Source organism: Fundulus heteroclitus, chromosome 18 (genome assembly GCF_011125445.2).
Source record: "Fundulus heteroclitus isolate FHET01 chromosome 18, MU-UCD_Fhet_4.1, whole genome shotgun sequence".
Classification (NCBI taxonomy): Eukaryota; Metazoa; Chordata; class Actinopteri; order Cyprinodontiformes; family Fundulidae; genus Fundulus; species Fundulus heteroclitus.
Window position 1 is genome coordinate 33,050,296 of NC_046378.1, and position 13,557 is coordinate 33,063,852.

The 13,557-nt window shown below is 38.8% G+C and overlaps 1 protein-coding gene across 1 annotated transcript in view; it reads right to left on the reverse strand.

Annotated features, from left to right (window-relative positions):
* The window catches only part of cog6 (component of oligomeric golgi complex 6), a 38,979-nt gene extending 25,878 nt beyond the window's left edge, over nt 1-13,101 (reverse strand). The window contains exons 1-4 of the mRNA XM_012875240.3: nt 12,967-13,101; nt 12,452-12,595; nt 11,468-11,539; nt 11,272-11,330 (exon numbers count right to left, since the gene is read on the reverse strand). Of these exons, the coding sequence (XP_012730694.2) occupies nt 11,272-11,330; nt 11,468-11,539; nt 12,452-12,595; nt 12,967-13,101 (410 nt within the window). The remainder of the gene's footprint in view (nt 1-11,271; nt 11,331-11,467; nt 11,540-12,451; nt 12,596-12,966) is intronic.
* Between the last annotated feature and the right edge of the window lie 456 nt (nt 13,102-13,557).

Genomic DNA, 13,557 nt, shown 5'->3' on the forward strand with positions numbered 1-13,557 from the left:
GATAGAGCGGCACTGTTACAGCCCAGGCCTAAAATCTGGAACAAGACTTAAAAGGAACGTGTGTAACTAATCTGGCTTTTAATTTCCAAAAATCAAGTACTGCTTTCATAAATACATACACTGGCAAAGTCTAATAAACTCACATAAAAAATGAGAGTGTTCTCATAACTTATAATTAGTAGTTTATATATACATAGGTGTCGGTGCATCTCTGAATGGAGATGTTTCTTTTTTTTTTTGCCCATGCACTCCCTGGGCTTCCATCAAACTTTGAACTATATCAGTCCCGAACAGGTAAATTGTTTTCGTAATGGCATATAATATTGAATATATATTTAGAAAAATATCATGTCAAAATACTCCAAAGAGGGACTTTAATTTATTCATGTACTTATTTTTTAAGTTGGTGTGAAGTTACACAAGTGAAGCCTGTCCCTAGATGTGTAATACAGCTAGAAGCAGAATATTGTGTGTTATATTTTCATTATTTACTATGGTGGGGCCTACTATCTTGTTTTAAAGCTTGCAATAAATTGCACTTTGAATTCAGGCCAACTCCCTGATGAGATTATTGACATAAAAGTATGTTTTTAAAAATAATTTCAGCAATTTGGTTATATGAAATAAAGGGGAAGAAAATAGATTAATCTGATTTGGCTTTGTTTTTAAGCCATATTGTCCAGCCCTACCTAAAATGCGAGATTTTCCACCCTGTCTCACTGTGTTTGGTCAATTTTGCAAAGAAGATGGGGGTGGGGGGGCGGGGGTCAGTTTAGTGGCACAAAGCTGGGAGAGATGTGCACCAAAAGACTCAGAGCTGTAATAACAGCAAAAAGCAAATCTACAAAATACTGAATTCAAATGAATGCCACTCTTTTCAGATTTAGATTTGGAAAACAATTTGGTAACCACAGATCATTTTCTTTCACTTTACAATCATGCATAATTTTGTATCAGTGTATCACACGAAATCCCATGAAATACATTTGAATGTGTGTTTCTAAGACAACAAAATGTGAAATAAATTCAAGGGATGTGAATACATTTGCAAGGGACTGTATGCAGATTTGATCTAAATGAAGATAAATTACATTGTAATTTGACCTGTTTACATGTCATTTAAAAAAAGAAAAACGAGTCAAAGCCTAAAATTACCATTAAATTAAGGTCCTATATCAATTGCGGCATGATCTAATTTGAGCCTAAAAAAAAGCTTTTGCTTTGAACCTCCCCACATTACTGAATTGTTTTGTAGGTTAAGGAACATGTTTAAACATCACATTTATGAGGTGCTTTGAGAAAATCCTCAAATTTCATACATAAAGAATGACCAAACCTAACCACTTCCTAAATGTGATGAATCACAATGACGAGAAGCTGCACACTGAGCACAGGATGAACCACACAGATAACGCTTCCTTTTAGAACAAGCAAGAACATAAGAGAGTAAATAGACAGGTAATTTAGAAACACCTCTGTCAGGACATGATACATTCACCTCCAGGGTGACGTCACTGAATACCACAGGAGGTGCAGCATAGTTGGATCATAAATGTCCCAATCTAAACTACACATTTTATCCAGTGCTTCAGAAGACAAGAAGGTCAACAAGTTTATTTTTAATACTCTCAAACATCAGAGAAGCCTATTGTGACTGGATGGAACGAGTCTTATTAGTTACAAGCCAAGCTCAGATCTCCCAATTTAGCCCAACTGATTTCGTCTGTTCAAGCACAGAAATTGTTCATGAACTATAGCGCGGCCCGAACTGAGAGCCTCAAATTGCCGGTGCCAACTTAATTATCTCACACAACTAGGCGGATAGTGCAGCTTGATCACAGAGCCACAATTATGAGTCGCCAGAGACAACCGAGCGAATGGCGAACAATAGATCTTTGTGCTGCGGGAGAGTCCGACGAGCTCATGAGATGTGACCCGTGTCGAATGTTCACGGGGATCTATGCGAGGAATTTCAAAGAACCGCATGAAAAATCTGGAATTCACAGAGCTGTTGGTTAGTTAGTTATGCGCCAGTGATCAAAGAGCACGTGCAGTTACATCAGGAAACACAAAGGAATGCTGACTGCCGTAGCCTCATTAGCGCCAAGCTGGGCTTTAATAATGCTCAAGTGTCATGTTACGCAGGTTGCATGCACTCTCTGATATCAGTCATTGTTCTCTCTGGGATTTCAGCCCTCTTTATTTATTAATGAACAGCACAGAAGTCATACGGAGCACATTTGTTTTCTTCAGCACCGATGGTCCCAATAACACACAAGGCTCAATGTGTGATTGTTCGTCACATGCTGTAAGGAATTACTGAGCTTTCCAACCGCAGTGCCTTGAAAAGGTGTTCAAGCTTTAAAATGTTTTCACATTTTGTCACGTTACAACCACAAACCTCAAGGCCTTTCAATGGGATACCATGTGTATATGTAAAGAACACAGCAGACATGTGGAAGAAGGTGCGCTAGTCAGTTGAGACCCAGATCTAGCTGTGGGTCTCTAAAAAAAAAACGCTGGGTACTGGAAAGCTAACACGCTAAAAAAAACACACCTACTGAGAAACAAGAGGTTGGCTGCATTATGCTGTGGGATTGCTTTTCTTCAGCAGGTACATGCAAAGTGGATACAAAGATGGGTGGAGGTAAATACGGGACAATACTGGCAGAAACCCCATTAGAAGCTGCAAACGATGGAATGGTCAGTAGCATGTTTTAAAAACTTAAGAGTAAGAATATGTTATTATTAACAGTTGCTTAAGCTGCAAAACATCAGCACAACACCTAACATTGATATTAATGCTAAATATTGTGATGACAATGATTATGATTGACCAACTCTTTACCTAATTTTTTTAAACTTACCGATCTTTGCGAGCTCCAATATCCACAAAAACATATATAAAAGTATTTGCAACTCACCAAATATGTTACTGTGTGCAGGGTTTGCTGGTATGGCGCTTAAAACACAACATCCTATCAAATGTTGCATCCTTTGGGATTGTTATGTTGCACACGTTGATATTGTGATGATGATTAATATTCTATACATTGCACATCATATCACAGTTTATATGGTGAGATTCCCTTTGCAAATAATGAGTACTAACATTTCTTCTGAGTAACACTAACGGCGGCTCATCCACCTCCAGTGGTAGTACCTCTCAGGATATAAATGTGGTAGAATGGCCTAGTCAATGCCCAGATGCCCATTCGGGAATCTGTTATAAGACATGAAAATAGCTGTTCACTGTGCTCTTCATCCAACCTGAGTAAACATGAGCTATGTTGCAAATAATGAGCAAAAATGTCAGTCTCTAGATGCAAAATGCTGGTAGGGACATAAGCTAAAAGACTTGTAATTACAGCAAAAGGTGGTTCAGCAAAGTATTGACAAAAGGGGAAATAATACAAATGCTCATCATACTTTTCAGGTTTTTACTAGCAATAATTATCGTTTTCCTTCCCCTTCATGATTGTGTGCTTCGTGCTAGTCTATCACATAAGACCCCTTTAAATACATTGAGGTTTGTGGCTGTAACGTGGCAAAATGGTGGAAAGGTTCAAGGGCTACTATTACTTTTGCATGGCACTGAATATATTGTATTCATTTTTGATACGCAGCCAGTTGCCCCCCCCCCGACAGATGCACAAATGTGTTAATTCGGAAGATTAGCATTAGAGACCATAGCGTCACCTCTGGCTCTGGCGGCTCGGGAGGTCACCCTGTCAACAGAAACATCTGCTTGTGAGACGTCTGTGCTGGCGCTGCGTGATTACACGCAACGCTAATGCAAAGACTACACAGAGGGGGACAGGTGGGCAGCATTACATTTCATTATAGCGCTACACACAACATCCATTTAGTGCCTTTGATGACAACATCTTTAAGCGGTGCCAGGCGGAGACAAAGGAGCCGGTGACTGAGAGCCAGCTGACAAACACAGGTCAGCTGCAGCTCAGCGGCTCGCATCCTCTACGTTTACCCCCGCAAACTGGAACTTATCTGCCGTTTCTTTCCGTTTCATTACCGTTGACAAATGACAAAGTGCCACAGAAGCAGATAAGGCAGCAAGAAGCAAAGGAAAGGCAAATCGGGAACATCAGCAGAGGCGTGTATGCCACAGATATGACCCAGCTGTAATAAGCGTCAACAAGAAAGGAACGAAAAAAAAAGAAAACAATGGCTGGGGACTGCAGAGGACCTGCGTGACCTGCAGAAAGATCTGAACCGAGGAGACTGCAGCGAGCCGACTCCTCTGTAGCTTGAAGGACGACGGCTCGCCGGCACACTTCCGCCGGGCAGCCCCTCTGAGACAAAATTACGAGAGACAAGGTCAAAGCCCAGCGCGTGCAGACGAGCCAATACGGCTGTGGAGTCACTGCGGTTCTGAGCGTGAAAATGTCACACGGGCAAGACAGCAGGTCCCGATGGGAGCGCTGCGCAGAGAAAAGGACAAAAACTGCTCGGCACTCAGGAGGACACTCGTGTCAAGCGTCTGACTACTTCCAGGAAATGCCCCTCACAAGGCCATGAGGAGTCTTAATTCATTCCCCACATGTGCTCACTGGTGGCTTTATCTCCGCTCCGGCCTTTTGTTGCCCACCTGCCTATTCTGCTTTCAGTCTTAGCGCTTCTCCATCCATTGCCACCGCTTTGTAACGAAGGCGCTGATGGCGAGCCACTGAAGCGTGAACTGCAGCGGGACGTCGCTGATGTCGGCAAATGTCCCTCGCCGCAAATCTACATCAACCCCGGCAGCACCCTTACCTTCATGTCAGCGGACAAGGTCGCTGATCACATCTGTTACAAATGCTAATGAACCCCAGCGGACAAGAGCAGGTCGAATATTCTCCTGCTGCTGTCACGACGGACGCCGCAAAGACTGCGACATTAAGACATGACGCGCGCATGCAGATAGGTCTGTAACTATATTTTACTTTTTTATCTCCACAGAGCGCTATGAATAATGGAGAACTTTAGGCACCGTTGTAAAGGATTATTATGAATTAGAGCACAGGAAATGTTGACCTTGTGCTGAGCAGAGTGCCATAATAAATATATTAGAGCTGATGAGCTGCAAGCTGTTAGTGGAAATCTGCTCCTTCTTGAAGAGGACAAAAGAGCATTCTGATTAAATATCTATTTAAAAAAAGAATCTGGTTAAATTGTTCTCAATGAAACATGGTGTTAGCCTTAGCCAGCCTGCAGCTGCATTTTTTCACAAGCCATTTTGTAAAAAATAAAATAAATAAATAAATAAAAGACAAAACAAAATGACTACGGTAAATATTTTGTGGCCACAACATGAAAACGTGCATTGTTGAGGTTCTTACCTGTTATTTCCTATTTAACATTGTTTCCTTTATTTAGATTCAAATTTCAAAGTGTTTAAACCAATTTTCAGAAGTTTCTAAACATGCGAATACAAATTCTTCACTGGTTGAGTTCTTTTTGTCAGTATATCAGTATAGTTTATTGCACATTTTAAATGAATTGTAAATGACAGAAAGCCTCCCAAGAACCCTGATGTCGTTTTTGAACTATATTAATCTGTTGAGATTTAGGCATTCAAATTGTGATTAAATCTTTTGGATAAAAATCTAAATACAAATCAAACATGCTAAATGGATTTAGGGGGGGAATATTATAGAGTTAAGGATAGAAAATAAATGCATTTCATCTGGTCCCGTTTGTTATTTAACCAGAATGATTATTGACCACAAAATCCCTTGTCCCAAAATACTTATCACATGTGTTAAATAATGAAATTCTGTTACTCATGTCACTAAACAGGTAGGTACTAAACTAAGGTTAGCAGTACATATAAACTAGAGGTCAAATTTTACCATTTATTTTATTCTATTTGTATTCTATTTTATTTTTATGCATTGCTCCCAATTAAGCCTAAGGATGCATACCTAGTTTTCTAATTTCAGGAAAACACACTGCACAGAAGACGTTTTATCTGTTTGCACATTTACTCAGTGTCATGGTGAGCTAAATATGTTGGCTCTTAATTGCTGCCTCTTCTGAAACTGTGTCATCAGTAAGACTAAAAACACAAACCCCAACACAAAATCCAACGCTGGGCCTTTGAAGTTTATCAAGGCCTAACATTCAGATAAAAAAAATAAATATATATATATTTCATTAGAGTTGATCTCCTTCCAATGTGTGAGGATACAACTACAGATGTGATAATACCTTCATGAATCATTCAGTTCTCCTCCGACAGCTGTTTTTAATCACCCTTTCCTGCTTTTACCCAAATAGTTCGAGCTTTAGAAAGGCGAAAATGGAAATCTTTAAGTTATGAGTTTAGAAACTTTCCTCTTTATATGTATATGTATGCGTGTAAAGGTACACATAAGTCACATTTTAGTACGTTCCCTGTTTGTTTAGAAATGAAAATGGCATGTTTCTCATCACTAAACAGAAAAATATCTGACAATTAGATAAGACCACTGAAAAATTATATTGATTTTTTAATACTATTTTAAGACCTATTATAACTAGTGGCTCATGTTACTCTCAGCTACCTTTATAGTTTTACTGCTATAGGCTTAGGCTACTGGAGTATATCAGGATCTAATTTTCTCACTCTATTGAGTTCTACTGTTCTTCAATTATGCATTATGTGTTGTCATTTCTGCTTTAACTTTCTGTTCTCTCTCTTTTCTCTTCATAGTAGGTACACCTGGTCTGGCGTTCTGTTAACTGTAACATCATCCAGAGAAGACGGCTCACCCGCTACTACCATCTAATGTAGAACAGATTACTAGATCAATGTGTGCTTCTGTGCTTTTTTGTCTGTCTTGTTGTGTCTCTGTTCTGTCTTCTGTAACCCCAGTCGGTCGAGGCAGATGACCGTTCATACTGAGCCCGGTTCTGCCGGAGGTTTTTCCTTCCCGTTAATGGGTGGTTTTTCTTCCCACTGTCGCTTCATGCTTGCTCAGTATGAGGGATTGCAGCAAAGCCATGGACAATGCAGACAACTCTTCCTGTGGCTCTACGCTTCCCCAGGAGTGAATGCTGCTTGTCGGGACTTTGATGCAATCAACTGGTTTCCTTATATAGGACATTTTTGACCAATCTGTATAATCTGACCCAATCTGTAATATCTATAATATGATTGAACTTGACTTTGTAAAGTGCCTTGAGATGACATGTTTCATGATTTGGCGCTATATAAATAAAATTGAATTGAATTGAATTGAATTGAATACTGGGATGCTGTGTTTATGATGTACAATCATGGGCAACACTATTGACTCAACAGTTGGCCAACAGTCATTGACAGCCTCCACAGGAGAGGTAAAAAATGTATGAGTAAACAACCATATTAGTGGAAAAGTAAAAATTGTTTAACCCATCTTTTAGGGGGAATGGACCCCCAGATTATGACATGGTTGGCCAAACATTGGAATATCACTCCGTGCATAAGGACACTATTTGAATTTCAGTTTTGAAAAAGAATTGCTGAAAAAAAAATACGTTTTCACTGATATTCTGATTTTTTGAGATGTACCCATGTATGGAAGAAAACCTTAATGGAAATTACAATAAAACGAGAAAAAAGTTCCAAAATGAGTAATTTCGTCAGAAGTTAAGATTTCTCTGTAATTCTAACATATAAATATATTAATATTATATCTAATATTTATATTAGGGCTGGGCAACGATTAAAATATTTAATCGCGATTAATCGCCCTGATTAATCGCGATTAATCGCGATTAATCGCATTGTATTTACAAACTCCAAGAATGAATTCAAAAGTAGTGTAAAGAGCACTTTTATTTTAATGTTCTGCTGCCATATGAACAAAAGTGTTGTAACATTTGTAGCACTTATTTTATACTGGATATTTTCAACCCATCTATTGAATTTAGTGCACTAGTTGATCTTTTCTTCATAAGAGAACAGCAAGCACTGCAGCCAAAATATGGCCTTTTTTGACCTGCTGTATATTAGCCAGTCCCTAAGCTTGATGTATCATGAAACTGTTGACCTTTTGGGTTTTGTGGTTTTTATTTTATTATTACAATTAAATAATAATAATAATAATAATAATAATAATGTTATGTTCAGTGTTTTTTCGCTAATCCACCTCTTATATATTTCAATCCTTATGTAATTTTGTCTGTGTTGTGTGCACCTGCCTGTTGCTTTAATCCTATAAATTTCCCCGTCGTGGGATAAAAAAAGGATTAGCTAATGTTATCTTATCTTAAATAACACTTTTTAATATATGTACTGGGTTCTTTCAAGGTCTTAATTACATGTTATGTGTGGGCTCCAGTAACATCCATCCATCCATCCATCCATCCACTGATCTACCTGGATGTTCCCTGGAGGACTGAAACGCCTCAGTCAGTGACGTCAGTCTGTGGGTCTGTCGGGGCAGTGAGAGAAGTTTGGTCTCCTCTCTCCGTTTCTGGGGCTCGACGTTTTCATGTTTTTTCGCGTGCTTAGATAAATTTGTTGTGTTTCCACTGAAATGAACCGGCTTTTTACAAAACATACAGCTTGATTTCATTTACGGTATTAAAATAAAGCCGAACGGTGCTACTTCCCGTGTTCACGTTTTTTCGCTGCTGCGGTCTCTCTCAGCTGTTTGTTTGTAAAGTTTGTGTGAGAGGTGAGTGGGCGGGCCAGGCTGAGCCTGCGTGCTGATTGGCTGGCGCCGCTGAGCCATGTACGAGAGGGGAGGGGGAGCGAGAGAGTGCTGCCGTGAGACAGCGCGCTGCAGTCAGCGCGTGCTGACTGACACTGACTGAAAGCATATGAGCAACATGCGTTAATGCGCGATAAAATAAATATCGCCGTTAATAGTCTAATGAATTAACGCGAAATTAACGCGTTAACTTGCCCAGCCCTAATTTATATTAATATTTAATTGACAATTGACCACAAAGTATGTTTATAAGTATACCAGTGTTTCCACAGTGTCATAGTATGAAATGCAACCTTTGTTATATGGTTAGTGAGGATAAAGTATATTGGATTAAACATAATAATAATAATAATAATAATAATAATAATAATAATAATAATAATAATAATAATAATAATACATTTTATTTGAAAAGTGTTTTTCGTAACACTCAAGGACACTGTACAAAATTAAAACCAAACAACTAGCAAGACAACAACAAAGCATCAATAATCTAAAACAAATACAAAATAAAACATTTATAGAGAGTAGGCAGCTTTAACATTTTAATTTTTGAGGAATGGTGCAGATGGTTGGCAGGATAGTTAAGGCTTGATATCATTGGCATAGCAGTTAAACTTCATTTTAAAGTGGCGAAGAGAGGAGCCAAGGGGAAGGAGATAAATAATAAAAAAGCAGCGTACCAAGGACAAAGCCATGGGGGACACCAGAAGTAACAGGAGAGTGAGAGGAATGGAAGGATTTCAATTGAATTAACTGAGTACGGCCAGTTAGGTATGAACAGAACCAGGAGAGGGGTGCACCTGTTATGCCAATAGAAGAGAGTCTCTGAAGGAGGACAGAGAGTGAAATGGTACCCAGAGGAGCATCAGGAGGGAGAGGAGATCATTGGTGATTTTAATTAAGGCTGCTTCGGCGCTATGGCAGGAGCGAAAGCCAGACTGGAACTGCACATATAAATCATTGGTGGTAAGAGGGCTTGAAGTTTAGAGGCAACTATTTTTTGAGGATTTTTGAGATAAATGGAAGGTTTGATGTGGGCGAAGGTAACTGAAATTATTAGGGTCAGAGTCAGGTTTCTTTAAAATTGGAGTGATGACTGCAACTTTAAAGGCAGTGAGAACAGTGCAAATTATCAGGGAGGAGTGAATAATAGTTGTAATGTGAGGGTGCAGAGAGGAAAGGCAAGATGAGAAGGGGATCAAGGAGACGGGTTGAGCATTTAGAGCCGGAGAAGATAGTTGAGATGGCAGCCATGTCCGGAAGGGCAAAACCGGAGAAAGGATGATTATAAGAGATGGGAAGTGGCTCAAAAGAGAGAATGGGAGGAACAGCAGAGCTGAGGTTCTGATGAATATTAAGGATTTTGTCATTAAAATATGAGAGCAGGGAGATGCATGTGTCATTAGAAAACAGATGAGGAGGAAGGGAATTTGAAGGTCCGGTTATCTTATCAAGTGGTGAGAAGAGGGTCCTAGAGTTTCCGAGGTTACAATTTATTAAGGTAGAGTAATAGTTTAAGCTTTTCTCTGTAAAGATGGAGGTGGGTTCTGTACATGTCGATGTGATTTGTTAGTCCAGGTTTCTTTTGAAGGTGCTTTGCCTCGAGGATCCAAAGTTCAGGGGTAAACCAGGGTGCAGAGTGGGAGAAGGTGACAGAGCGAGATTTAATAAGGGCAAGGGAATCAAAAAGAGAGTGAGGAGTGTCATTAAAAGTAGCAACCAGACTGTTAAGGGGGATGGAAGGATCAAGGACCAACTTGTTGAGTACTTTTCACTTAATTCAATATTTATCCCATACATAGACTCTACTTGGGCTGCTTCTCATGACATTTGACGAGTTTTTAGAAAGAACTAATACGTAAAATATATCAAAATAGTTTTCATTGTGTGGCAGAAAAGTACAAACTTCTACATTTTAATAAAATGTCTCCTTGCACACGTTTTATTAGTTCATTTATTCTGAAATGTGTGGAATCTGTCGAGCTTGACATATTCAATGATTAATAGTCTCTAGTTCATCAAGAGTCACTATGAAGTAGTCAATGTCAATTGCAAATGACCTAAACAGGTTAAGATCTACTCATCTACTTCAAGATGTTGGATGGAGAGAGATTTGTTATATCAAGCTAGATGTACAACTCATGTTGGGAGGCTGTTGGGAAAACATTCAGCTGTTGCTATGACAACATCATTGGGAAAGTGGTCTTGTGTGCTCAGGTTATTTGACTGTCTGCTTGTAACCTAAGTAGAAGTAAGACATGAGCTCCGGTATATGTGACTTAGTCAAATATGTAAAATTGTAATTACACAATATTCAGAGTAAATAATTACCATCTGATATGTGAGATTTCCAGTATGAGGAACATCTGTGATTTAGAGACTAGCATCATGCTACGCTGTACTGTACAAGGCGACTCCGCACTGCCAACAAGTAAATTCTCAACTCATGGAAAACACTGTTTATGCAACTGCATGACTGTCATTCAGGCATAAACTTAAACTGCTAAGACAACTGAATGTATTAATCTTATATAACAGAATATTATTACCCGATACAATTTATTTTGTAGAAAAAGAATGTACTCACTTTTCCCCCTGCAGCTTGTTTGTTTTAACAATGAGGTCTTGAGTTTGCTCTTTTGCAGCCTGTTGAGCAGAAGGTATGTTATCATTTGCACAAAATACGTGTTACATATTTAATTGATGTCAATGTATTATTCTCAACTGTGCTGATAAAAAATAATTGTTTAAAAACAATCAGAAAGCAAATCTCACTTTCATACCTTTAATCTATTGGTCATTTCTTCACAGCACGTGCTCATGGCCTGAACATCCTCATGGACACTTTCCAGCTCCTATAGAGAAAGCACAATAAACCCTCGTTGACCATATTATTCACAAATACAATAATTATGTCATATTTAATATTTGTGCAAAGAGCACACTGAACGGCATAGAAGACCGATCAACATGACGTTTCTGCGACTAATACAGAAATTTTAAAACCACCATAACTGCTCCTCTATGCTGATCATTTAGTCCCGCTACCATTTTTATAATTTTTTTTTTGTTTGTTTGGTCGTTTTTTTACTTATACGTAGCTGTCTGCACTGGAATGTTTCATTATTTTGTTTATCCATACCAAGGGAGTTGATTTGACAACCAGCGATACAAAAGAAAGAACTTTTAATCTGCAACATACAGGATTTCTTCTAAGATTTAAAAGACTGAAATTTTCCCATTTTCCATGCCTATTTAAGCAAACGTTTATTTTCTTGACGGCTGGATCGATTGATGGACTAATGGGTGGAAGAATTTAACTTTCAGAAAATTAGAAATCAATCTTGAATATATGATTGCTTTCCATAATCTATTTTCTTTGTCGATACTTATCCTGACTTGGAAAATACTTAAATTAACCTCAATACTTTTCAAAGCCTTCCTTGACTGTGTAGTAACCTTGTTAATAAGGGCCAAGTGTCCCAAATAGGGATCAGACCTACCATCAATGGAAACAATAATAAATAAATAGAAAAGTGAGCTTCGATTATTCTTATAATTGTTCCTATAATTGACCAAAAAATATAACCTACCTACAGAACTAAAATGACAAGCAATGGCTGCGTATATGTATACGAAATGGTTTGCTTCCAAAACTAAACAGAAGCGAGTAAAGATCGAAATCGGAACGCATGAGCACGAAACGTGAAGTCAGAGAAGGGGGCAAACTAATTGGAAGATAATTATTTGAATTGAAGCTATGATACCTCTTTAACTTCTTTAAATATTCGTGCAAACTCCTCGTTTATGGTCAGACTTCTCCTCTCTATGTCTCCTCGTAGATTTCTCCTGGTGCGCAGACTGTTCTCAGTGAAGAAGACAGAGAGCGCCTTCAGAGCCTCCAGCATCTCCTAAAAAAAAACACATAAAACATATCCCGTCTAACTTAAAGTGTCGTGAGAAATGTAGAATTAAACAGAATGAACCCTACTGGGGAAAAAATGCATAAACGTTAGCTGTGATTTTTTTTTTTTATCACGGAACTAATAAACATGTCTAAAGTAAATAAAATAACCAAATAAAAATGAAGCGCTAATGCTGATAGCTAAACACGCCATATAACCGTTCGGTTGGGGTTTATTGCTCAGAAAGGAAAATATACGAGGCCAACGAGAATAAGTCAAATGTATTCAACACTTGTCATAAACACCAAACATCAATGAAACGGCAGGCTTAGCCGCTGTTAGCATGCTAGCAGGAAGCTAGCCTTCTTCCAGCAAACCTTGTCATTGTCCAGCCGGGTCTCCAGGATCTTATTCAGCTTTCTCGACAGCGGGTTGTTAGGCTGAGAAGGCACATTGGAATTTGAGGATAAAGTGGAGCCGTCGACTGGACTTTCTTCTTTAGTGTTTGCCATCGCGAAAATCCACTTCCACGTCAACCCAGTCTGTTTTGGTCCGTGCTGAATCTACGTCCGACCGGAGTTCTGGGCGAGCGATACAACGTTCCGGCGGGCACTGGGTTCTCTGACTTGCGCCTGCGCTTCATCATAAAGCTTCTGAAACACTATGTTGTGAAAATACGACTAGGATGGTATTACAGAAAGGCGGATTCTGTGTGATCTACTTGTTTCAGATGGTTCAACCCTGAAATAAAGTTATAATTATATGTAATTTGCGCTTTTTGGTAAACTGAATGTTTGGGGGTAATAATCGAATATTAATAGAGTGGATTATCAGCAAATATTAGATATTGTAACGTCTGTTGCACGTTAATAGCAATATCTTGTGTATTATTGATTTATTCACTATATCTATGCAGCACTGATCAATTGACGAATGTGTTAGTTCTGGGTTCTGATCAGCCGTGTTAA